General features: G+C 39.3%; 1 protein-coding gene across 1 annotated transcript in view; it reads left to right on the top strand.

The window, feature by feature from the left end:
* The window catches only part of igf1rb (insulin-like growth factor 1b receptor), an 81,517-nt gene extending 62,599 nt beyond the window's left edge, over window positions 1-18,918 (top strand). Inside the window, exons 12-21 of the mRNA XM_017699516.2 lie at window positions 346-479; window positions 1,529-1,694; window positions 3,080-3,170; window positions 3,550-3,620; window positions 5,739-5,968; window positions 6,171-6,278; window positions 7,008-7,167; window positions 7,504-7,633; window positions 13,553-13,687; window positions 17,550-18,918. Coding sequence (XP_017555005.1) covers window positions 346-479; window positions 1,529-1,694; window positions 3,080-3,170; window positions 3,550-3,620; window positions 5,739-5,968; window positions 6,171-6,278; window positions 7,008-7,167; window positions 7,504-7,633; window positions 13,553-13,687; window positions 17,550-18,033 — 1,709 coding nt within the window. The 3' untranslated portion in view covers window positions 18,034-18,918. The remainder of the gene's footprint in view (window positions 1-345; window positions 480-1,528; window positions 1,695-3,079; window positions 3,171-3,549; window positions 3,621-5,738; window positions 5,969-6,170; window positions 6,279-7,007; window positions 7,168-7,503; window positions 7,634-13,552; window positions 13,688-17,549) is intronic.
* Window positions 18,919-27,713: the final 8,795 nt, after the last annotated feature.

Genomic DNA, 27,713 nt, shown 5'->3' with positions numbered 1-27,713 from the left:
AATACTTTTGGTGATACAGTGTATATAGTGTGTGTGTGCGTGTGTGCGTGTGTGCGCGTGTGTGTGTGTGTGTGTGTGTGTGTGTGTGTGTGTGTGTGTGTGTATGTATATGTGTGTATATATATATATATATATATATATATATATATATAATATAAAATACACAAGTTAAGGTAATTTGCTTAGATGTGTGAACAATTTGCACAATAATGTATATGTCATGGGGAATGTAGGAGGGTTAATTCGTTGGAGTGCATAGTCATTTAAATGACATTTCATTTGCAACATGTGTAAATTGTTCAGAAAGGCTGTGGGAGAACATTCTTTTTGCATTCTGTCTTCTAGACAAAGCAGATGACATTCCTGGCCCAGTGACGTGGGAAGGTCAGGAGGACTTTGTCATTCTGAAGTGGCCGGAGCCAGTCAGGCCCAACGGCCTTATCCTGCTCTATGAGATCCAGTTCCGCCTGGGCCCCGAGGTGATCTTTTCTTTGTCATTGTAACAGAAATTACACCTGCAGCTGCACTAGTTATTGGTGTGTGATGGGCATTTGTCACAGACACTGGTGATGTGAACTTGTCAGGATGTTGGCAGCTGAGGAATAGTAGTACTGCGATAACTTTGAGGAACAAATGTTTCAAACACTTCTATATTTTGCTTCCAATCTGCGTGCAATATTTACCTCATTAGAGATGTGGCTCTTTTTACATGTGTGTCTGTCATCACTGCTATAAGAAAAAAACTTCACCAGAGAAGACAACGATGTTCTTAATGTTAAGGTTGTAAATTTGGTCCCACTTTGTATTGTCATTTAATAACTGTGTAGTTACACATTACTGCACATGCAACAGTGTAACTACTGGTTGTCTATTAATTGTTGCAGATGGGTTACAGAAGTAAAGTGTATATACATTCACATGTATCAACATGCTTCTCATGTAATTACACAAGTTTATCTTGTAACAGCTTGTTTTCTGTTGTGTAGGCATGTGTAATAGGGTGAGGGTAACTACATTTCTGTCAAGTGCTGTTTTTCGTTTTTGATTTTAAGAATCAGAAGGTTAAAAAAATTCAGCACTGACCGTTAATTCACACTGATGCACAAGTAGTAATGGTACATTTGTACACTAGCAGTAGAGCTATAGCAACACATCAGTTAATTTATATTGATAATAAAAAGTAGTTAGCAGTGAATCCTGTTGTCGATTAGCTGTCATGTCTAAAATGGCCGATGACCAGGCTGTTTCTGTGTGGTCAGTAATATCTGGTTTGATTGCACAGAAATAAATTTAACTTACCTTTTGTTTCAGAGGGATTTTTTTTAATGTAAAGTAAAAAAATGTTTTTAAGCGCAGTGCACATGTATATTTCCATTTTTTAATAGTCTTGTGTGTGATGTGCATGCTTTTAATGGTAATTACTAACAAATGAATGTAAATGCATCTTTTCAGTTAATTCATTAATTTAAATCATAAAGTGCTGATTAATTGATTTTATAGACTTGTAATTGACCTTGTTGTGTTTCAGCTGGAGAAGCATGAGTGTGTGTCCCGTCAGCACTATAAGGAGCACCGAGGCGTGCGGCTCACTAACTTGGGGCCAGGGAACTACTCGGCTCGTGTGCGGGCCACTTCACTGGCGGGGAACGGCTCATGGACAGAACCCATAGCTTTTTATGTGCCACAGCTTGAACGTGAGTACCTTCCACTGCTCTTACTGAAAATGACTGCCAGCCTGGCTTATAAATGCTTTGTAAATAGCATGCACATTTAGGGGTGTAATTGCCCATAATTAACTTTTGGTAAATTGTAGGATTTTTTTTTTTTCTTTTTCTTAACAGAGTATAACTGAAAGTAAGAATGTTTTAACGTTTATCAATTTTAAAAAGGTGGTTAACCACATTTATTATTTTGTTCTGTATCTTTTTCATAGAATCAAAACATTCTCTTCATTTGAGTTTATTGTGAACAAGAACAGTAGTTTTTGTTGTTCCTGCCCATCTCTTCAGTTAGTAACCTGTTACAACAAAATAAAAGAAGTGTACCAGGAATGAACTTGATAAAATGGGCAAAGAGTGTATGTACAAGGATGTGTACCTAGGCTATGTTCACATTACAAGGCAGATTTTTTAATGTAACACACATCTGATATTTTCAGAGCTTATGTGGACACACACATCTGATCTAAGCCACTTTCGTTTGTGGCCATGTGACCTTAATGAAAACGTTCAGATCAGAATTCATGAGTTTTTGTTTTCCACAGTGCATGTGCTGTCATATAGTTAACATGGCATAGAATTAACATGGCAGCAGCATCTAACCTGACATTAGAGCCAGTAGATGATGCTAAAGCAACACATCTGATCTCTTTCCACCTTCATTTTGCTCTAACGAGCAGCTGAGAGCTGTGAAGCCATGCTTTGCTGGTTAGTTTGCTGTTCATGACACACGATTCATTCACGTGACATTATTGATTAGGATGTGCACATGCGGGTTGTTTCAGGACACAGATTCAGATTTGAGTCACTTACACAAATGTGAGCTATCATGTTGGAGAGATCAGATCTGAGCAATGAGGCTTGTAATGTGAACATAGCCTTAATAAAGTGGCTGGTCAGAGTTTATATATTTATATACACACACAGCCATATGCAGAAGTTTAAAGACCCTTGTCAAACTATGTTTTGTTGATTTTCTAAGTAAAAAGTTAACACATTTTCTACAGGAAACACACTTAAATGTGATGTTTTGCTGTTTTTACTGCACAATTTCTATTTTCTGAATTTAAAGAATCCTTGAAGAATCCATTTCTTAGTGGTGATGATGACGGTAACAGCAGATCAATCACTGCTACAGCTAAAACATTTACCTGAACAAAATAATATTCACTCTGGAAGTAATAAATAATTTTGTTTCTGTTTTTAGTTATGTTCTGTGAAAAACATTGTTTTTGGTTCTGTGTTAATCCCTTCCAATCCCTGGTTGTAGTGTTGTGTAACAGCACCTTACCCAACAGTGGTATCAAAAGAGAAGTGTTCAAATTAATGATGATGCCTTTCCTCTCCGTCTGGAAACACAGGGTACGAAAACTTGATCTATTTAGTGATCATCCCCATCGTGATCTTTCTGGCCTTACTTGGCACGGGCCTGGCTCTGGTCAATAAGAAAAGGTATGCATTTCTAGCTTTTTCTAACCCCCTACAGTCTAGTAATTAACATCAGCAACACACAAAAAAAAGAAAGAAAAATAACACCCTATTTTTAGCCTCAGCGTGAAGAAGCCAGGCAGTACTTTTCTTTCCACTCAACATGTTTAATAGCGCAACACTAATGAAGGGCTTTTTTCACACTAAGTGTGAGCTTCAGGGGTTTGTCTGAAACATTGCAGCTGCTTTTTCCCTCTTTTGTGGGTAGACTGAGGTGAGGTTTGATTAGGCCAGCAAGTCAGAGGAAAAACAGAGTAATTGTTTGAAAACACTTTGTATTTGTTCTGTGTTAAATGTTTTTAGTGTTGCATTAAGTTAATGGAGTGGTCTTCTAAAATTGCAGGAAAAGTGACAGGCTGGGAAACGGAGTTCTGTATGCCTCAGTCAACCCAGAGTACTTCAGTGCAGCTGAAAGTAAGTACCATCCTATGGGCTGTGGGCTTTGGGTCTTTGGAATAGAAGAGTGTCATCCTATTTTGAAGAGAACTGAGCTGAAACTAGATTGCTGATGGTACACATGTTCATATATTGAACACGCTCATCTCCCAGTGTTCTTTCATATTTGCATAAATATTTCGTAATTAACAGGTCAATGAAAATGGTGTGGATTCATCTAGAATAGTCGCAATGGCATGTTCTTAATTTTAGGCTAATGCACATACAATGCAATGCGTTCTGTTACAAAACTAGCGTTGTATTAAATTAAAGAAAACTGTGACCACATTGTGACTAACCTGTTAGTGTTTTAGGGCACTACTACAGGTCTGAATGCCCAAATCATAAAACAGGAGATTGATTTTAAAACTACACTGTAGGTCACTACAAATTAGCTGGATGTGTACATTATATTACCTCTTCTAACTGTGCAACAGACAGAGCGACATTATGTAAAGTTAAAGGGGGGCTTTTCCTTCACCTTTCACTTTAGAGTTCTTGTAAGTACTTAATGATCTGTTTCTAGGTATCAGACAGTTTTATATCAGTGTCTTAAATTTTAAGACAAGTGCAAATAAAACCGCCCCCTATAACCATATATCACCAAAATACATATAACATGCATGCAGATAAAAATGAACTTTGTCGATGCTCCTTAGAAAAGACATTCCAGGAGCTTAATAAAGCATATAGTTTTATTTGTATTCATCAGCTGTGGTGGGAGCACTTATCAGACATTTGTTCTTGCCTGTGATACTCACAAAGTTGCTATATGAAGGCCAAAAATGCTGTTGTACTATTACTCAAAAACAAACCTCTAAAGACTGTGCATGAATCAGTGGGACAACAGTGTACAGCACCTGGATTCAGATGGTTCCTCACGTAATCTTCTGCCTTGAAGTGATCACTGCAGACTCTCAATGATATTGAAGTAATTTGACAAAAGAATATCAGTATCAGCACTCAATTTAGGCCGCTATACTGCTTATAGCCAAAGTTCACACAAATCTCTGTTTCTCAGAGGAAATGAACAGTGATTTGTGCATCTCAGTGGAGCATTTCCACAACCAGCAACACACCTCATACTGCAAATTACGCTAAGTGAACTAACCAGCTACTGTAACCAAAACAGCTGTCTGTGGCCGTGTTCTGACACAATTTTCTTTGGAAACCAAAGAGAAACTGGAGTGGCTTGTCCCACCTCCAGCCCCCCAAAACTAGAAACTACAAAGAAGAAAATGAAACAGATCACAACAGAAATACACTGAGCTTGGTGAAGAAAAGTAGATTAAAAATTTTTTTTTATGTCTTATATTTCTAAAAAGGATGTTTTGAGGAAATGTATGTTGACAAATCAATTAGCTTATATAAAGAGATGAATCCATCTGATTATAATTTACTTTGCCAACCAGCTGGAGGAAAAAAAAGAAAAAATGTTGAATATTTGTTTATATTGATATATAAACTGTTTGGTCCATCTAGAAAACATCCACAACACATCTAACAGGGCCCAAATGTGATTTTGAGTGAATTCCTCCTCCAATTGCAGCTCTGTACAGTTGCTGCCTGCTGACATAAAGCAAAAACACTGAATGGTAACTGTAGGTTACTGCTGGGCCAAGGCTGAAATGTGTAGCCTAGTCACGGCTACGAAGAAGAAGCCAACTTCACTCTCACTCAAGCAACTTATGTTGGTTTGACTGTTGAATACTGATGCCGGCTAATGAGAAAATGTCTGCATTCATTTATTGATTCAGATTTTTTTCAATGCTGCTCATCTATTAATCTGCTGTTTTGAAGATTCTGAGGTTGGCTTAAACCAGGGATGTCCAGTCTTATCCACAAAGGGCTTGTGTAACCGCAAGTTTTTATTCCAATCAAGCAGTAGCAAATTTGATTCCACTTGTTTAATCAGTTTCTCTCCATCTTCAAATAATTGATCCCATGTGCTCCTACAGCCAGCCTGGCTCTTTACAGATAACATTGGACACCCCTGTTTAACACCGGCAAAGCTATAATGTTTTATATGGATGAAGAGCATGTAAGTGTATGTGTAGATGCAGCAGTCCATAAACTTGTCCTGCTTCCCTCCACCAGTGTATGTACCTGATGAATGGGAAGTGGCACGAGAGAAAATCACCATGTGCAGAGAACTGGGCCAGGGCTCCTTCGGAATGGTGTATGAAGGCATCGCTAAGGGTGTCGTCAAGGATGAGCCTGAAACCAGGGTGGCTATAAAAACAGTCAACGAGTCGGCTAGCATGCACGAGCGCATCGAATTTCTTAATGAAGCGTCGGTCATGAAGGAGTTTAACTGTCACCATGTGGTATGGATGATTTAAATTTTTTTGGATCGTGAACACTGTCACTTGTTTGTGTAGTAGATTATGCGGCCCAGTCTTGAATTTAAACCTGAAAAACTATGATTTTAAAGGATTTGTGGATTTTCATGATAATGAATCTTTGTTTTATTAGCTGATTTTTTTTTTTTTTTTTCCGTAAAACTTTCTAACGCGTTGATTTGTGCAGGTGCGTCTGCTGGGCGTGGTCTCACAGGGACAGCCCACTCTAGTGATTATGGAGCTCATGACACGGGGAGATCTGAAGAGTTATCTACGAACGCTACGGTCCAAAGAGGTAAACAAGCACACAGAAAAGCATGTGTGGGGGAGTCCATTTCTAAACACTGCTAATTTAACTGCGCTCAGATTCTTTTGCACAGTTCAGGTTACTGAGATATCGTCACTGCATTTTAGTCAAGCATCTTACAGTAATTAGGTATATAGAGTAGCTCTGGTGTCACTACGCTGTCACATTCGTACAGTTTGTACATCTGTTTAGTGTTACTGGTCTGAACATCTTCACACTTCATGGGAAAAAGAGCACAGCGCTGTCATTTCATACTCAGAGCATCTACCACCTGACATTGGAAATTGCTCATTAGGATGGTAACAAAACAGGATTGTTGTCAGGGAAGCATTAAACGTTATCTAGATTAGCAATGTGGAGAACTAACGTTTGCTTCTATAGGGTTACAAATGCGAAAATTGAAGATAATACAGATAAATTAGTGCCGTAACCCAGCACTGCCTGAACATTTGCTCATAGATGCCAGTCATTAAATATTGGTTTCAAGTATCACGCAAATCTAAAGGTCTGTCTGGTGTGTCCCAATTTTTTTAAGTAACTCTCTGACGAAACTGAAATAATTCCAATATCCTTGAGCAAACCTTAAAACCTGCATGTTCACTGCTTGTGGCAGTACAGAATGGCCATGATGAAACTTTTCTGTGTTTCTTGCTAACGATCTATTAGTACTGGCAGAATAATTTTCTTGTCTTACCTTTCCCTTCCACTCATCCATAGAATACATCCAGCCTGCCTTTGCCACCCCTGAAGAAGATGATTCAGATGGCTGGAGAGATAGCAGACGGCATGTCATACCTCAATGCTAACAAGTTTGTCCACCGAGACTTAGCAGCCAGGAACTGCATGGTAGCTGAAGACTTCACAGTCAAAATCGGAGGTAAACAAAAGTAAAAAAATTCTTTCTTCTGGTTCAGGCTGAAGCATATCCAGCGAGGAACAAAGAGAGGTTTTCTCAAATTAGCATTTGTGTATTTATTCTGTAGCTAGGCTACAACATCTGTTTTTGATGTGTTTAATTCTTTATGTGTATTCAGTTCCTTCAAATTAATTTTGCTGTCTGGCAAAGCTTTGCTCAGAATCCTTTTTTCTGTTAATCAGTAACGAACCGGTGAAAGTTTCGCGTAAGCGTAAGCATGTAAGCTTCAGGTTTTGTTTGGCTGTGGGACAGCTTTTGCTCTATAGAAATCTCACCTCATTTGTCCCGGCTCTGTAGATTTTGGCATGACGCGGGACATTTACGAGACCGATTACTACAGAAAGGGTGGGAAGGGACTGCTGCCTGTGCGCTGGATGTCTCCAGAATCCCTCAAAGACGGAGTCTTCACCACCATGTCTGACGTGTGGTAAGCACAGGATCTCTCTTAGCCTGTTATTCTAGTACCTGAGCTTCTGTCTCTACAACACTTGTACACATATGTTAAAGGATACTGTAGGTTAAGACTTCTTACTCTTTGTTTATTTGACCCCTTAAAATCTCAGACTAATTACATTTTTAGTCTTATCATTTAGTTTTAGTAGTTTTTACTTATTTTTAAGTTATAAAGGTATTGAATAGAGGCTGGACCATTTAAGAGGTTAAGGGTCAGTGCACATATACCAGATTTTGGCAAGTGCTGTTTTCGTCAGCTGTCCCAGGCTACTAACAAATACAGTAACATTGTTTACTTTTTTTTTTGGACTGAAGTTTGCCATTTACAGGCTACACGAACATAATGATATGAAAGGTAGGCATGCACTACAGCCAAAGCATTTAGAGAAGCAGAAATCTTACAGTTAATGCCCTACTAACTGGTTCATTTAGCCTTAAAAAATTGGACTTGCACCTTTTTTTACTAGGGCTCAAGTTTTGACTGACTGCACACGTATGTTTGCAGTTAGAAATCACATGTATATGAAGTAAATGGCCCTTAGGTATATTAAAAACACAGTGTTGTATTATACATGAAATACTGCTATTTGATATATGATTATATGACAAAAAAAATTAAAATCAAGAACTTAGAATATTCTAAATTTAATTCACTGATTGTGATGGTAGGTTTGGAGATGACTACAGGAGGAATTGAGGGCTGCTGTGGAATACTAGTGCTTTGTTTATTGTTGAGGTAGTTTACTATTATTTGCTTAAAAATTAAGTCATTTCAATAACACACAGTTAAAATGCCATCTTTAATTCCCAGCCAAAGTAGCTATGGATACAGTAACTTTGTGCGTAACTGGCTCACAATATGCACATCATAAAATTGCATCATAAAACAGCTGAAATGATCTAAATAATGACTGACTCTTACTCTGGATGACTCAGATCATTAAACACTAGTACATGCACTTGTCTGCTTAGAACTGTGTTAATCTTCAGGTTTAGTGTTTGCTGTGAATCAAGCTACTGTTATAGGACTAGTTTCCCAAAAATGTCAACTATGCTGACAGTGCCAGACCAATTTGCATTACGCTGTTATATGTTTTCATTGGCTGTGCTGTTTTTGAGTGATATCATTCTCTTAAACCCTGTCTGCACTGTTTGGTAAGGTGCTGCTGGATGAGAGGCATATCCATCCAGCATGGACACATGTTTTCTGTTATAACATATATGTGGTAGGAAATGGAGGGATATTTTTCCCTATATGTTTCAAGCAGATTTGGCAGACAAGCCTCATCACAGTGGACATGAGGTAGAAACATTGGCCTCCCACTCCTCCCATTAGACAGATTTTCAAAGGAAACCTCTGGGAGTAGACCAAGCGACTGTACACAGCTGCACATTCTGTATCTCACATCAGTTTATTCTCCCATGTAGACTTCTCACAGTACCAGAATTTAGAGGTTTAGAATAAAAGTGTAGCATCAGTGTGCTGTACTGAAACAGCACTATAGAAATATAGAGATGACATCATATTATAATCATTTCATATACGGTATGTGTCTGCAACAAAATAGGTTTTGTATTATTGGAAACGGTGGTTTCAGACTTTTGAGTGGTGATTCTAAACTTTGGAAGTGTAGTGTACAACAAAATAGGGTGTACTATATATAACATATTGGGTTTTTTTTTATACATAAGATCACAAAAGTTACTGAAGAAAACTTCCATTTGTATGTTTCAGACACGTGAATGAGTGTCTCTGTCTATCTGAGTCAAGTTAGCATGCATGCTTTATTTCACCTATAGGCAGAATGAAAAGAATGAGGAAGAATGAAGTCACTGATAGTTTATTGAAAAAAAATTAACCTTTCAATACATCATACAGTACTCACATGTAACCGTAAGAAGCTGTGGTAAGCCTGCCTTTTTGTCTCGCAATAATTTTTAGGGTGCAGGATTCCTCTGTACTCTTCTGGTCAGGGAGGACTTTGTTTATTGCTTTATTTTTCATCCCAATATTTGAATTAGTGTCAACTTAAATCTTGAGTGAGAAATAAACCGTGCTTGGACTGGGCCTAAATGTTTACAGACAGTTTGATTTTTAGTGCTGCAATAACTAATAGACATTTCCGTGTATGGATTGTGCTCAAAACAGCTCTGCAAAAAATATGCCTAGCTGATTATTTCATAGCTTAGGGAAAACAGAGCTGAGGTGAAATATATTGCATGGGAACACAGTACAAATTTAATTGTTTGCAAGTGAGTAACACCTTTGTCATCTTTTTGGTGCTGCTGGCTTCCTTAAGGGAGCAATGCTGTAGTCCTAGCTGAATGCCATTTAATCTCAATATGTCAAATATTTGTCTCTGAGTTCTGGTAAATCGTTATGTTGATCACAATCCACTCCATCTTCCTGAAGACAGTTCACTACACACCCACATCCTGAGCCTGGTTTTACCATCTCAACAGTGTGTTTTTTTTCTTCTGAATGTGAAAATCAAAGGCTGTTTGTATCAAAGTTGTGTTTTGGGCCAAACACTAATATTACATTTCCTTAGTTTTTAATCTTATATTATCATAACATGAATTATGTTGTGTTTATTTTAGCCTAATTTAAATGAGTCACGTGAATACTGCTTTTTAATTCCAAACATTTTATAAAATGTTGTGCATGCACTTACTCTCACTGAAATAATTTTCTTTTAACTACTTTTGCTTGTACTTGAGTAATTACTTATTTCAAAGTAACAATACTTGTATGTATATACTTGTATATGTATATACAATACTTGTATGCTGGGTATGTATGGTGTGAAAGACAGAAACCTTTTTAACCAGGTTGTTTAACAAAATCCTGGAGAGTGAGAGGAGGCCTGATGAGTGGAGAAGCAGTGTACTGGTCCCCATTTTTAAGAACAAGGGTGATGTGCAGAGCTGCAGTAACTACAGAGGTATAAAGTTGATGAGCCACACCATGAAGGTATGGGAAAGAGTTGTTGAAGCAAGGCTAAGGTGAGAGGTTCTGATCAGTGAGCAGCAGTTTGGTTTCATGCCCAGAAAGAGCACCACAGATGCAATTTTTGCGTTGAGAGTGTTGGTAGAGAAGTACAGAGAAGGTCAGAAGGAGCTACATTGTGTCTTTGTGGATCTAGAGAAGGCATATGATAGGGTGCCAAGAGAGGAACTGTGGTACTGTATGAGGAAGTCAGGTGTAGCTAAAAAGTATGTTAGGGTGGTGCAGGACATGTATGAGAATAGTGAAACAGTGGTGAGGTGTGCAGTTGGAGTGACAAATGGTTTCAAGGTGAAGGTAGGGTTACATCAGGGATCAGCTTTGAGCCCCTTCTTGTTTGCAATGGTGATGGAAAGGTTGACAGGTGAGGTCAGGCAGGAGGCTCCATGGACCATGATGTTTGCAGATGACATTGTAATCTGTGGTGAGAGTAGAGAGCAGGTGGAAGAGAATCTGGAGAGGTGGAGGTTTGCACTGGAGAGGAGAGGAATGAAGGTCAGTAGAGACAAGACGGAATACATGTGTGTTATTGAGAGGGAGGCAGGTGGAAAGGTGAAGATGGAAGGAGTAGAGGTCGTAAAGGTGGATGACTTCAAATATCTTGGGTCAACCATCCAGAGCAATGGACAGTGTATAAAAGAGGTGAAGAAGAGGGTGCAGGCAGGATGGAGTGGGTGGAGACGGGTGTCAGGGCTGATGTGTGACAGAAGGATAGCAGCAAGAGTGAAAGGGAAGGTTTACAAGACAGTAGTGTGTCCTGCTATGATGTATGGTTTGGAGACTGTGGCTCTGTCTAAAAGACAGGAGGCTGAGCTGGAGGTGGCGGAGATGAAGATGCTGAGATTTTCGTTGGGAGTGACAAGGATGGACAAGATTAGAAATGAGCAGATCAGAGGGACAGGTGGAGCCGTTTGGAGATAAAGCCAGAGAGGCCAGGTTGAGATGGTTTGGACATGTGTTGAGGAGGAATAGTGGATATATTGGTCAAACAATGTTGGAGATGGAGCTGCCGGGTAGAAGGAGAAGAGGTAGACCTCAGAGAAGGTTTATGGATGTAGTTAAGGTGGACATGGAGATGGTTGGTGTAAAAGTAGAGGAGGCAGTGGATAGGGCAAGATGGAGGCAGATGATCCGCTGTGGCGACCCCTAAAGGGAGCAGCCGAAAGAAGAAGAAAGTAACAATACTTGTGCTTGAGTGTAATTTTTGACCACCATGCTAAAAATAAACTTTAGCATTTAAAATTTTTGACTGAAACGCCTTCATTGACAACTTGGTTCCATATAAAGGAAATCAGTCTGCCTTCAGAGAACAGACAGCTTAGTGCGTCAGATTTTGTCGTGTTTTAGAAAACAGCAGCATCTCTGTATGAATAGTTACTATAACACTGCTGCATAGGTCAAAATATACGTTAATATCTGATACAAGCTTCACATACAAGTTTCAAATTTCAAGTTTAATCCTGAGCCCAAGAAAAGTTAATGTGCACCAATGTAAGCTCAGCGCTAACATACTCGTCAATATTTTTTTTTTCTTGTTATTGATGCAGTTTTGATATTTATGGCCCAAACTGAAGGCCTAGCTCTAAAGGTTACACACCGAACACAACACAAAAAGACACCATGAAAATGTGGGCATATTTGAACATGATTTTTCCGCATCAAAACTACACGCCGGACAAAACGTGATTTTGTTGAATTGCTTTTCACACTGTGAAAAACTGGGCAGAATATATACACTACACACAAAAAGTTAGGGATATTTGGCTTTCGGGTGAAATTTCAGGATGAACCTAAAATGCACTCTAACCTTTACAGGTGAACTTAATGTGACCTCCTCTAAACTTTTGAATGCACATGTCTTAACTGTTCAGTGTTTCAGTACTTTTTGCACAACTTGCTGTTCTCTAACAAGGAGCTTAACGCCAAGGTGGTGGTGGTGGTGTTACAGTGTGAGCAGGTGTGTCTAGTCAATACAGAACTTCCCTACGCTTTGTGAATGGAACAGTGACAAGCCTATACTACTTGAATAACATCATTCATCCAGTCATTGTGTCTCTGCATGAATAACACAGGCCTAATTTCATCTTCATGGACGACAATGCTCCAGCTCATCGAGGTTGCGTCATTAGAGAATGGCTCCTGGAGACTGGAGTACCTCAAATGGAGTGGCCTGCACTTTCTCCAGAACTGAATCCCATAGAAAACCTATGGGATCAGCTGAGTCACCGTGTAGAGTCTCGTAACTCTGTACCCCAGAACCTCAATGAGCTGAGGGCTGTCCTTCAGGAAGAGTGGGGGGTCATGCCTCAGCAGACAATGAGTTGACTTGTTAACAGCATGAGACAGCGTTGTCAAGCTGTAATTGACGCTCAAGGGCACATGACAAGTTATTGAGACATTGACATTTTTTGTTGGGGTATACCCACCACTGTTGTTGGCTTTCGTTTCATAAATTGTTTGAGATGAGGAAATCACCATTGTATGCTTCTACGTTTGGTGTGTAAAGACCGTAATAGTCACAGTTCACCACTGATATTTATACATTTGTTACTTATGCAGTGACTTCTGTCTTTTTTCAGTTTAATATAATGTTTTCAAGCAAAACAAGACTGTACAAACAACAATGACATTAAAACTCAAATCATAACAAAACAATTTTGCCTCATAAGCGTGATATGGATTGAACGGTTAGAATCGGCACTTTCCACAAAATTTCTCCATTTCGTTTTTTTTTTTTTATGAGCTGTGTGTGAGAAATAATTAATAGAAATTTACAACATGCTTTTCTGTCCAGTGATAACTGCATTTTAAAGGTTAATGTTCACTTTGGTTCTGTCACTTGGCAGATATGTAGCAGGATTTAAATCTGTCTCATTCTCTCTCCAGGTCATTCGGGGTGGTGTTATGGGAGATTGCCACCTTGGCAGAGCAGCCCTATCAGGGCATGTCCAACGAGCAGGTATTGCGCTTCGTCATGGACGGAGGCCTGCTGGATAAGCCTGACAACTGCCCAGATATGCTGTGAGTCTCCTCGTACTTCTCTCTGTTACTCTATCTGCTGCTGAGGTCAGGAGCTGGACAGCTAAAGCACGAGTAACTGATGTAACTTAATGCAAGAACCAAGCCTGCCACCTGCTGCGTTACTAGCGTCAGTATTCAGCTGGATTAGGGCCTCCATAGAGGAGCGTTTGAAGCAGCAGTTTGCTGGCAGGCGAGATGGGTTTTTAACAGCACTTTGTTACAAAAAAGTGTTTTTTGTTACAAACTCAACACAGGAAAATGAGCAAATCGTTACAGTTAAAGTGGAAAACTTAAATAATGAAATAATTGCCTAATTCCTAATAATAGAAGGGGAAAAAAGGTAACTGCTTCCAGGTACCAGCACTTAGTTTTTTTGTTTGTTTGTTTGTTTGTTTGTTTTTTGTTTTTTTGGGGGGAATTGCCCCAGGCCTAGTCTACATCACATTTGGCTTGTTTGGGGTCATCCAGCTCCTCAAGCAAGAACCAAGGAACTTTAACTTGAGACCTTACACTTTCTGGGGTCCAGCTATTGCGTGTGCTTTTTGTGTCCAATTAAAGCAGCTATTTCTTGGCACCTGGCCTTCTCCCCCGTGCCTGATAGTGTGCACTGCTGGCCCTGACCAGCTGTCCATAGCTGTATCACAAGACTCTCTGTGGTTTTACCCAGCTGAACTGACTTGTTTTAAATAACGTGAGGCTGACGTCATGGAGTTGTGTGTGTTTGTCTGTGTGTGTGTGAGAGAGAGTGTATGTTACTTCTCAGTAAAGCAGTAGAAGGGGGTGCCAGTCTGACAGTGTTTGGGTGTAGCTTCGCTCACTCGCGCATGTTCTGAACTATAAGCCTGACCTGTTTTTTTTTTTTTACTTTCTGAAACTGTCACTCTGCTTAAGAAACTGATTATTGGAAAAAATTGTTCCATGCCTCAGCACAGCACTGTATACAACCAATTCGGCAAGCAGCCATTTAAACCTTGCCATGATGTCTAGACCAATATTTCAAACCAGTGTTTGATGATGTATTTATAGTACAGTGTCAGAATGTTTAGGGCTAATTTGCTAAAATTTATTCATTGGACTATGTTTGTTTGTAACCTTACAGAAAGAAATGGTACATCTCTCAGTAATGCTTACTGAAAACCTGATTAAAAATGTAGTCTGGGTTACCTTTGGATTTCTTGTCTTTTTAAAGTCATATTAATTAAATCAACACCATAGAGAAACCGTTTCAGTAGATTAGCCTCCTATTGCTAAATTTATTGGTGAAATGAATCGAGTATTAAAGTCCTGCATACTTTGGAATATAAAAATTAAATATTGCAATATTTGAGTCCCCTTAGCTCTACATTCTTTGACGTGTAAGGTAAACTACTCTTAAAATCACACTCTGATGAATGACGTGGGTTTCCTACCTAAGCGAGCTGTTTAAGCAGTTCAGTTGACTGGAAGGAAAATTACATTTACCACATGAAGTGAACTTTAGGATGTAGCAGTTTGAGTTAGCATGATTACTTTAGTAAGCAGGCTGTTTGTCATAAGATTTTTTTTTTTTTTTTCTTTCGTGCAAATCTCCCTTCTCCCCATGCAACACTATGATGAGCGATGAACTCTTAACAAAGGGGAAAAAACCCTCAAGGCAAGATCTGCTTTTAGCAGACAAATTTCACTTGTGGACAGGAAAGCAAGCAAGAAATCAGTTGAGAGTGGTATTAGTGCAATCTTGCTAGTGATCACAGTATTTTTACGTGTCTGTGATCTGAATAAGACTTTTTCTATGCGAGAATGCAGTTACTTTTCTTGTATACTGATTATATAATGCAGTATTGTATTCCATCACAATGGTTAATCAAAACATTTAAACTGCTTGTCGGTTCCTGAACACCCAGCATTTGTGGGATTAAGCCCAGATATACAGGTGATTTGAATCACCTGTAGGTGAAGTATATTGTTGGTGTGGAGCTGACTTGTTTAAACAAATACTCCCTGTCAGAATTTAGATTATTGGATTGTTTACCATGCTGTGGAGTTGAAAAGGCTTTGAAGAATATATTGTGCAACAGCAGTGTGTAGCGTCTGCAGCCATTTTAGCTGTGGAGGTCCTGGAGCCGCTCCCCCTCAGTGGAAACCTCATAAAGTACCATGCAGGAAAAACAAGCTCAGGGCACTGGGTCCACTCTCTCAGCGGTGGGGCAGAGTGGACGGGGGTTTGTTTGAAGTAGTGTGTGTTCCAGCGTATGTACCACACTCAGTTTCGGAGCTGTGTGTGTGTGTGTGTGTGTGTGTGTGTGTGTGTGTGTGTGTGTGTGTGTGTGTGTCTGTCAGCTGATGTTTGTAATAGTCCTGTCTCTAAGTAGAGAGCTGTCTGTGCATGTGTGCACACCATAGATCTGGCATTTGTCACTTTGTGTGTGTGTGTGTGTGTGTGTGTGTGTGTGTGTGTGTTGTTTTTGTACATTTGCAGGATGAAAATAGAACCGGATTAAAACAGGATTAATTTACAGTGTGACTGACTTTACAATAAGATTTTTTTTTTTTTTTTTTAACTAAAAGGCATAATATGTATGACCCCACATTTTTACATTGTATGAAAACAAGTGTCTGTGTGTAGGAGATCAGTTGAAGTGAAGCTGCTGAAGAGAGCAGGGTGGTATTTATTGCAGCAGTGTGTAGACTCCTCTGGTATTCTTAGCTTGTTTGTGTATAATTAAAAGTGGTGAAATGGAATGCTTCAAAGTGTAAGCTATAACTCTCTCTATCTCTCTCTATCTCTATCTTTCTCTCTCTCTCTCTCTCTGTATCTATCTATCTCTCTCTGTATCTCTCTGTCTATCTCTATCTCTCTCTATCTCTCTCTATCTCTATCTTTCTCTCTCTCTCTCTCTCTGTATCTATCTATCTCTCTCTGTATCTCTCTGTCTATCTCTCTCTCTCTCTCTCTATCTCTCTCTATCTCTATCTTTCTCTCTCTCTCTCTCTCTGTATCTATCTATCTCTCTCTGTATCTCTCTGTCTATCTCTCTCTCTCTCTCTCTCTCTCTCTCTCTCTCTCTCTCTCTCTCTCTCTCTCTCTCTGTATCTCTATCTCTCTCTCTCTCTCTCTGTATCTCTATCTCTCTCTCTCTCTCTCTGTATCTCTCTATATCTGTCTGTCTGTCTCTCTCTCTCTCTCTGTCTGTGTGTGTTAGAATAAGAGCAGGTCTTACTCTTGTGTTTTTTCTCTGCCAGTCTCGGCCTTTTTTATGGCTATTTAACAGTTTGGCATTGTGATTTCATCACAAGTGCTGTGTTTGGTTTGCAGTGCAGCAGGCCTTTGGAATTCACTATGAGATCACTGCAGCTGCGTTTGGCCTGTAGCTGCTGTCGGTGAACTTGTTTTATTCTCTCCCACACTGCCACCTGTTGGTCAGAGTGGGAAACACATCCAAGAGTTCTTAACCTGCTGGAAGTGCCTGAAAGAAAATAGTTTTGTTTTCTTGTGACTTTTGCAGTTAGATGCAAATATCTTTCAGCAGCACAGAGTTCTTAGAAGGAACAAATCCTTACAATTATTTATCTGTTTTAATGTTTTATTCTAATCATATTAATTTGTTTCACTTTTGTTGGTATTTACAAAGTTCAGTTATTAGGTTATTGCTGACTACTACTAAAGTCTATTAACATTTGTTGTGCACTAATTGTAGCTTTGTCCTGAAAAGAGCTTTAAATGAAATTTACAAAATTTAAACGAATTTTAAAAACGAAATTTAAACGAATTTTAAAAACGAAACAAACGAATTTGTGTAAACATAAATGTAATGTATCATAATGCATCACTGCATTTTCACTGAGGTTTAAATCCTTGTTTCTTTTATGTTTTTGTGTTTAGGTTTGAGCTGATGCGCATGTGCTGGCAGTACAACCCCAAGATGCGGCCATCCTTCCTGGAGATTATCAGCAGCATCAAAGATGACCTGGAGCCGCCCTTCAGGGAGGTCAGCTTCTTCTACAGCGAAGAGAACAAGCCTCCTGACACAGAGGAGCTGGACATGGAGAAGGTGGGCACCATGGAAAATGTTCCACTGGAGCCTTCTACCAGCCTGCAGCCACTTACGCCTGCTTCAGCCTCGCCCCCACAGGGCGTCCAGGCCCAGAGCCCCGCCGTCCCAGGACCTTCTTCACCCCCTCCTTCGTCCCCAGGCTCCTCGGGACTGGACAAACGCACAGGCTCTGGCTCAGGGTCCATTTCCTCAGCCAACGGGCCAGCCGTGGTGCTGCGGAGCCCGTTCGACGAGAACCAGCCTTACGCGCACATGAATGGCGGCCGGAAAAACGAGCGTGCCTTGCCCTTGCCCCAATCATCAGCGTGCTGATCCACACCCACCCCTCTCATTTCACCCTTCAGATCTCTTTCCTCGGTCACATTGAGCCTCTCTCTTCTTGCCTGGAGCACCCCTGCCCCACAAGGTCTGTCCAATCACATCATCCTTTCTGGAATGGAAATGGACAGAAAAGAAAGTAGGTGGGGCTTAATGGTTTAAAAAAAAAAAAAAACATGGTGAAAGGAGTCCAGGCTGTACCTTCGATCATACCTCAATGGACGCTGTTTTTGAGGTTTTTTTTTTATTATTATTATTCTTTTTTTCTTTTGTCTTTGTGGCGCAAACCTCCAGAAGTACAGAGAAACAGAACACTGACTGAAAAGGAAAAGAGAAAAATAAAATAATAACTTCCAAGGAGTTCCCAACTCCCTCCTGAGAGCTGGACTGCTTTTATACTGTTTTTTGTTACTTTTATAAATTTCCAAATAGGGGAAAAAAAGAGTTTAGAAGCCTAAATGAAATCAGTCATTGGTAAGGTGGCATTATTGTACAGCAAAATGGAGCATATCTTTTAAGCAAATTCAAGAGAGAAGCACTTGGTGGGGGGGTGGGGGTCATGTCTTTGTTTTTGGTCTGTGTGTCCAAAGACATGCTGTACAGTGCGTGGTGGCACTAAAGAGAGAGTGCCAGAGGTTTTTTTTTTCTTGACTATGTGCTCTCATGTCACTGTATCCCCCCGCCTCAGAGCAGTACAGGGGGGTTTTCAGTGGCCCCTTATAGCTGTGGCTTAAAGCCAGGGGCCGCTGAACTGGGCAACGGGAGTTAAAACCCCACACTGTTGGAGTTATCCTACCGGAAATTCAGATTGGTAGAGCAGAAAGGTCTCAAACCTGCCATTTTTTTTTTTTTTTCCTTTTTTTTTTTTTTTGGCCAAAAGATATACTCTTTCACCCTCTCAGTCTCTGTTCTTGGCCCTTTTATGCTCTTCAGAGAGCATGAAAGCAAATGCAAGACTCCATATTTTTCTTTATCCCCCCCACTGGTGTACAAATATATACACACACACACACACACACACACACACACACATACATACATATATATATATATATATATATATATATATATATATATATATATATACATACATACATACATACAGTTTTTTCCAGCTCTTTTTGTGCTTAACAGTTGTGATCAGTAGAGAGGTATTTCAGCATTTCACCGAATTTGCCTCCTCTTTATTTTCTTGACCAGATGTCTGTCTGTCTCTGTTTTGTCTTTTACATTCGATTCTACTGCAGAACTTCCATTGTGTGAGCTGGTCACGTTCAGTCAGAAAGCAGATGCAAAAATGAGAATAAGCACCTAGGAAGATTAAAAAGATGACAAACGTAATGATCATATAGCAAGAAAAACCCAGAAGAGATTAGCATTGACAAAAAAAAAAGTTGAATTGATGGTTTATTCGTAAGTTCTCAGTCGTAAAGTTGAGGCATTGTGGACAGCAGGTATTTTTGTAGTCCTGTCACATTTCCCCTACCGTGTAATTCAGACATCTCTATTGGTCTTTCAGTTGTATGTTGGACCGTGGAGCGTACACATCATTTTGTTCGTGTCACTTTTGTACCTTTTTTACAGTTCAGATGAACATCTGTATGTCTGTACTGAAAGAAGCTGCTATTTTATTCTCATTTTCTTTTGTGGTTGTAATATATATCTATATGTAAAAGAGATCCTTCGGGTTGAATCCTTTACTGTGTCCACTACAGTCCATTTTCTTATGCTTGTACTTTTGCAGAAAAAAAAAAAACTATATACTATTTATAATTTGTGCCCCTAAGTGAAAAGTCCCCCCCCGCCCCCCAGCTTTTCTTCCCCCGTCTGTATCTCAACCCAGTATTGAGTGTTTTTTCTGAGATTAGAGCTTTTTTCTGTCACTTTGTTACAAATTGACATTCGTCATTGTTACTTTGATGGTGGCACCATCTGAACTCTTAGACGCCTGGTCAGCAGTCAAGCACTGTGTCTTACATAACATCAACCAGAATCTCAGGTCAAAGTTGCAGACTCATTTCCACCATTCCACCCTCACTTACTTCTGCCTTCATCTTATTTGCAAAGGCATCTTATCATAACATTTAGTTTTGCTGTATTTTTACCGGTCTAATCCCGTTGCATCTATCATTAGTTCCTAAATCGGTTCTCACGGCCTTCCAGATGGTTCATGTTTTTCCTATATGCATACGTGTAAGGTTTTTGGATAAAGCAAAAGTGTGGACCCTCTGGGGTCCCCTTGAGGTCTGATTTAAGAACCACTAGTAAACTATTATGTATACCCCTGAAAATTATGAATTATCTAGTGCCCTAGAGTCATTTTTCTCTGTGGGAAACATTTTATAGCATTTTCAAAAATCTCTGTGTAAACAAACATCCTGTGTAAATTTTTCCAATGGCCATCACTGAATCCTCATTAAGGGGTCAAATATGGTTCAAGCTTGCACTCCTAAGCATTGAAATGACGTTGCATGAAAGACTACTACTATATAGAGGTGCTAAAATTCATTTTTATGGTGGATTCCAATTATTTTTGCAGCCAAATTGGCCAAAGTTTCTGTATTTTTTTTTTTAAACACTTGAAACACACTAACACATTTCCAGCACTTTCTTAGATCAGCAGTTTATCCCATTATAAATAACATGGTTTGCTGTTTAATGAGGCAGACTGTCTCATCAAAATCAGTTGCATCAACAACATGAATCAAATAAAGAGCTGCATAGAAATTAAGAGGGAAATGGCTACTTAACAGCAAGTGTTCCATAATTATGCTGTGACATTTTGGTACAGGACTATCAGCAGCATTCAGATACGCTTTGAGTGCACCTACCCGGCTCACATCATTTACATAATGAAAATGCAACATTGTTTGGCTGAAACAAAACTAATAAAATCGCAGATTGCCAAATGCATGCTGGAAGTAAAAATAGCCCAAATCTGTGTCACTACTACTGTACTACTATACACTATTCTATAACAACGTCTGCTAAGTACTGCTAGAGCTTGTTGAGTGGCGCATTTGACATTTGACTTCTTGGTTCGTGGGAGTATTTTGATAAGCTTGCATGCAGCGATATTCATATTTCGCCTACTTAAAAGCTTTTTAACCCCTTAAGAGTTGGGGTTTGGAGACCTCATTGCTAGAATTGTTTAATTTCGCGCAGAACATTTTGTCACATGGGTCGTGCTTTGGACCTCTTCACTGAGGCGATGAATCTGTTGATTGCAAACGTGTTGAAAGGGAATTCAAAGAGAACTCGGTCAAAATTTGGTGAAGGACGTGTCTTCCGATAGCGAATGATCTACTATCGTCGTCATGTCTTCATTAGTATAATGTTGGTTTTGTATTTGAGACCCAAACATCTTTCTGAGCCTTTGTGCGCAACATTAATGCGTAAAGACTCATGACGTGATCTGAAAAACTCCCACCAAATACGACTCGACACCTCTGGCTGTTGCATGTTTATTTCAGGCTTTACAGATATGGCATATTTGTTCTGTTTTCCACAGTTCACGATGAGGTGATTTTTGAAAATGCCATTTTATTTTTCCCATAGAGAGAAATGGTGTAGACCTGGAGTTCCTTTTATGGGCCACGTATTTGACTGCAACATTCTTAAGAGATCTATAGGCCGTATACTTCATTGCCACCATGTTTATCTAAAATCAGTTGCCCACCTGCTTGCATTAAAAAGGATATGATTTCTATCTCTATACAGATCTAGTGTTAACATGAAACATGAACAAATGTACATTAAAGACGTCACTTTCATACATTTCACAGTGAATCAAAGATCAATCAACTAGCGCCAGTTATGTGTGTTTTGTTTGTTTTGAAGGATTTCTTTCATAGCCTAATTCACTTCCTCTTTCCCTCTCCTCCCTTTTTATTTTCATTATTTATTTAGATTTTTTGTGATGTGTTTAAAATCACTGTACAAATCCCCTTTTGATTGTTACATTTGAGATATTTTTATATATTTTTTTCATGACTTTGGGACTTTTTTTTCCATTTCTCCTTCAAGCATTTATCTACCTCACCCTTTTTATGAATATATATGTACCTGTATATAAAGAAAATTCATCTGATTCCTCCCCAACAACCACAACACGCACCCCCTCACACGCACCGAAAAATGGACAATATTACTGCTCTGTGTATCTGGGTAAACCTCAAACACTACAAAACCACAAACCTAGCAGTGGAGAAGTGCTGGCATTGTGGACGTTTGTACAAACTGGCTGCTTTTCTTATTTCCCTATAAGAATCTCCAATTTGTTGTCATTATTTATTTGAGAGATTAAACCGTGAAAGGACAGGCCTTACGATTTAGCTTCAAATGTGCTGGAACTTTTGCTGACGTTTAATTTATTCTTCTTTTGTCTCGCTAAGACGGGAGGGGGGAAGCAATCGGTACACAAACTTAAACGGTCAAATCGGGACGTGCAAAGTCACAGCTGGAGTGAAATGGTCCTTTCTTCATGTTTAATTCTCCTCCCCTGGTGTTCGATCATCTGGCAAGTTTAGTGGTCTTTTCTCTCAAGCTTTATTTTCATTGTACTTTTTTTTTTTTTCTTTTCACTATGATGTTTGTTGGAATCAAAACACGAATCGAAATGAAAACACTTCTGCTGCAAATCGCAACGAACGCTGTTGACTGTATATTGGCCTATGATCCGGTGCTGTTTGTCAGGTGTATCGAATGTATGTTCTAGTGAGATTTCATTGAAATTTTTTTTTTTTCTTTCTTTTTTTTGGTGTCCTGGGCTTTGGAAAGCTGAACCACTTTCAGAATCAATCTTGATGGAGTTTGCAGTTACATTGGATGAACTGTTCACTTTAACTGAAATTAAAAGAAAATGTTCCCTTTTTTCTTTTACATGATGCAGCCAACAATCAGTACAGGTAGGGCTTGTTTGAAAACGGGTTTGATGACAGGTGGTCTGGGTAGCTTTTATTTTATTTTTATTTTTTTAGTCATCATCATCATCATCACCCTCTCTTTCTACAGTCGCTGCTTATAACGGCACAGAATGTGTGTCAGTCTGAGCAATTTCAGGACTGCTGATGAAACAGGTAGCCCAAGAGGTCAGAGCAGTCAAGGAGAATAAACAAGAAAAAAAGCAAACTTTCTTCTTTTTTCTTCCTTCAGTGTTTTTAAATCTGGTCTCTAACTGCCGCATCTGTAGCATATGGTTGATTGTCATGGGTGATACTTTTACCACACCTAGAACTGAAAAGTCTAATGAGGAGATTGCAAGTTCGTCCCCCCGCGCTGCCACAGTCATCCGTTTGCCACGAGTCCATGAAATCATTGCATTATGCTTGCATTATGCTTGTAAAAACCATTTACAGAAGAGATTCTTTATAGAGCTTAAGTGGCCCTTCTATGGAATTGCTCTGATTTTTTAATGATTCTGTAAATTGGGGAGAAAATTTGGCCAAAAACAAACAAAAAAAACATTGAGAAACACACTTATAGTAGAAGGCAGTGGGCTCATGGTAAAACAAGGGAGATTATTGTAGAGAATAATGTTTTTGTAAGGCCTGAATTCAGAAAGAAAATAGACTTATTACCTCAACTCACTATTCCTAGACACCATTGGGCAGTTCTGTGAATTAAACATTTGGACTACATGACTAAATTTGATTTTGAAATGGCAAACATTTGACACCTCTGACATACTTTGTTGATTTTCTGAGTGTAAGTTAAAACATCTCCAAGAGAACACGTCTGCACATGGTAATGCACGACTACTGTGTATTTGCTGAATTTAGCGTATTGAATAAAAACAATAAAACAAAATGTGCCTGTGTAAAAGTTACAACATTTAAGATGTATGTTAAACTTTTCAAATATGTTAAGGAAATGGAAAAAGTTGAACTACAGTTTGCAGAAAAATGCCATAGTTAAGTGTTCACTGTAGAGGATCTGTCAACTTTTCACTTAGAAAATCTACAAAACATGACCAGGCGTGTTCAAACTTTTGGTATATGACCGTACATTTCGATGTTTTGCATTGGCCTACTTGCTTCTGATGCAGCTCAGTTTGCAGTGAATGGGTTTGACTTAGGGTAAACACTTGTCTGTGGTAGTCAGTCATACGCTGCAGATGCTGACGATGGAGATTTGGTGGGAAAATGCTGGAAATATTCCCTTAAATTTAGAGTTTTAAGCAGATACAGTCCTGTTGCTTAGTGCTTCAATAACAAAACTGGTCCTGATGATCCTGATTCACTCAGTAATTCTGTCTGTACTCAAACACTCTCTCCCTTTTTTCTTCTTTCCCTCTCTGCAATACCATTCCAAGTGATGGTGTCCGAATCTGTGGCCCCATCCACTACGGGCTAGATGTACTCAGGGCTGAAGGTTGAGGGGCATCCCTGGACGGGAGGGGCCTTGACCGGCCCAAGAGCCTTCTCTGCTCTGCTGCTGATGATATTGCTGCTTCCGATCATTTTTACGTAATGCATTTCCGAATTCTTGGACACTTACAGCGTACTCCACGAGTACGTGACGTCCGACAAGAGAGGGTAGATGACGTTGATGGGAAATGATGGCTTACTCTAGATCTCTTTAAAAAAAAAAACAAAAAAAAAACTTTTATACGCTTTATTCCATGTAAACATTTTTACCGATGACCATTCTGATATTTGTACAACAGAAGATGTGCAGTGATATCGTTCATGTGACGAGAATATGAGAGAATAACAGTTCAGACGTATTTAACAAAGGATTCATTATAGATACGGAAACCACCGTGTTGCATATTTGAGAGGAGAGGGTGCCGAAAGGTTTGTGGTCCAAGCCTCTTCAGACCTGGTTGTTCCATGTTTAAAATATAGAAAGAAATATGAGAAGAAAAGGCACTTATTACTTTTTTTCACTTTCCATTGTTTAAAAAGAAAAATAATAATAAAATAAAAAAATACAACAAAGTGCCCCAAGAATGACATGGAGATTAATGAAGACTTTGTTCATAGTGGCACATTGATGGATATTTTTTTTTCAGTGTGTGTGCGCGTGTGTATGTGATACTTGCTAAGAAAAAAAAGAATAAATTCAGATCACCAGCTTTGTAATTTGTGTTCCTGTGTACTGACCTGGATTTAATTAACTGGCATTTGAGAATACTCAGCATTTTTTTTTTTTTGTCTTTAACCAACATATTCATGTTTTATTTATTTATATATATATATATATATATATATATATATATATATATATATATATATATATATATATATATATATAATATGCACACACATGCACTCACTCACTAGCCACTTTATTAGGTACACCAGTTCAATTGCTTGTTAACACAAATAGCTAATCAGCCAATCACACGGCTGCAACTCAATGCATTTAGGCATGTAGAGGTGGTCAAGACGACTTCCTGAAGTGCAGACCGAGCATCAGAATGGGGAAGAAAGGGGATTTAAGTAACTTTGAATGTGGCGTGGTTGTTGGTGCCAGACGGGCTGGTCTGAGTATTTCAGAAACTGCTGATCTACTGGGATTTTCACACACAGCCATCTCTGGGGTTCACAGAGAACGGTCAGAAAAAGAGAAAATATCCAGTGAGCGGCAGTTGTGTGGATGAAAATGCCTTGTTGATGTGAGAGGTCAGAGGAGAATGGACAGACTGGTTTGTGATGATAGAAAGGCAACAGTAACTTAAATAACCAACCAAAATCTCTGAGGAACGTTTCCAACACCTTGCTGAGAGTACACCATGAAGAATTAAGAGTTCTGAAAGCAAAAGGGGGTCCAACCTTTTACTAGCAAGAAAATAAGTGAACACATCCTCTAGTTATGGTATCGTGTGTGTGTGTGTGTGTGTGTGTGTGTGTGTGTGTGTGTGTGTGTGTGTATATTTATATATATGGCTGGTGAGTGTGTGTATACACATACACACACTCACACTAACTAGCCACTTTGTTAGGTATACCAGTTCAATTGCTTGTGAACACAAATAGCTAATCAGCCAATCACATGGCTGCAACTCAATGCATTTAGTGTGTGTGTGTGTGTGTGTGTGTGTGTGTGTGTGTGTATATACGCGATACCATAACTAGAGGATGTGTTCACTTATTTTGACTTTGGGGTGCCCAAACTTTCATATCCAACTGTATAAGTAATGTTTTTAGGCTAAATGATTGGGCATTTATAAAGACAAATGACCCCACGTTTGCTTATATTGACCTACATATACAGTTGTCCCATATAATAGATCTCTGATTTAAATGATTTTAAAGTGTATAATTTCCTGCAGCGTTGACTCAGTATGAGTGACTAATATTGAGCCTTGTTAATATATTAATATATTAAAACAAGTTATGATCAGGAGATGTTTATCTTGAGATCTCAAGATGACAGTCCAAAACAATTATACCTACCTCACGTGTCTGGACTGACGCAGTGGAGTTCAGCCTCCTCCATTCAGGCTGGTTTCTTAACACGGAAATATGAAACAAAAGCGCTTCAATGTAACCAAATCACATCAAGCAAAAACCTCCAGTGTGGTAAAATAGGAGAGGCAACAAAACAAACTGTTTTCAGTTGAACTTCAAGCTGAATTGTGTAACTGTTTATTTTTAATTTCACTGACTGACGGGTGATTGGATGCACCGCTGCAGCCATGTCAGCCCTTAGATAACACCCTAGCAGCAAGTTTCACCCTAGAATTCTGCATAATTACATTTTGGAGCGGTAAACAGTCGTTCAGGGATGTTTGATGTGAAGTTTTTCGTGGTAGAGAAACAGACTCAGATTTCTTTACAGTGGTGCTGATGGGAACTGTGGTGTCACAAGAAAACCTCATATCTCTGAAATCATAACTTTACAGGAGAAAGAAGAAGCATTCTTTTAGTGTAAGCTAGTGGAACAAGATTTTAAACTTTATATATATACAGTGGGGTAAAAAAGTATTTAGTCAGCCACTGATTGTGCAAGTTCTCCTACTTAGAAAGATGAGAGAGGTCTGTAATTTTCATCATAGCTACACTTCAACTATGAGAGACAAAATGAGAAAAAATATCCAGGAAATCACATTGTAGGATTTTTAAAGAATTTATTTGTAAATTATGGTGGAAAATAATTATTTGGTCACCTACAAACAAGCAAGATTTCTGGCTCTCACAGACCTGTAACTTCTTCTTTAAGAAGCTCTTCTGTCCTCCACTTGTTACCTGTATTAATGGCACCTGTTTGACCTCGTTATCTGTATAAAAGACAACTGTCCACAGCCTCAAACAGTCAGACCCAAAACGCAACCGTGGCCAAGACCAAAGAGCTGTCGAAGGACACCAGGAAGAAAATTGTAGCCCTGCACCAGGCTGGGAGGAGTGAATCTACAATAGGCAAGCAGGTTGGAGTGAATAAATCAACTGTGGGAGCAATTGTACCGAAAATGGAAGACATACAAGACCACTGATGATCTCCCTCGATCCGGGGCCCACGCAAGATCTCATCCTGTGGGGTCAAAATGATCATGAGAACAGTGAGCAAAAATCCCAGAACTACACGGAGGGACCTGATGAATGACCTGCAGAGAGCTGGGACCAAAGTAACAAAGCCTCAGGAACACACTACGCCGAGAGGGACTCAAATCCTGCAGTGCCAGGCGTGTCCCCCTGCTTAAGCCAGTACATGTCCAGGCCCGTCTGAAG

This window comes from Pygocentrus nattereri, chromosome 15 (genome assembly GCF_015220715.1).
Source record: "Pygocentrus nattereri isolate fPygNat1 chromosome 15, fPygNat1.pri, whole genome shotgun sequence".
Taxonomy (NCBI): Eukaryota; Metazoa; Chordata; class Actinopteri; order Characiformes; family Serrasalmidae; genus Pygocentrus; species Pygocentrus nattereri.
Note: the sequence above shows the minus strand (reverse complement) of the source record. Positions and strands in the feature narration are given on the sequence as shown.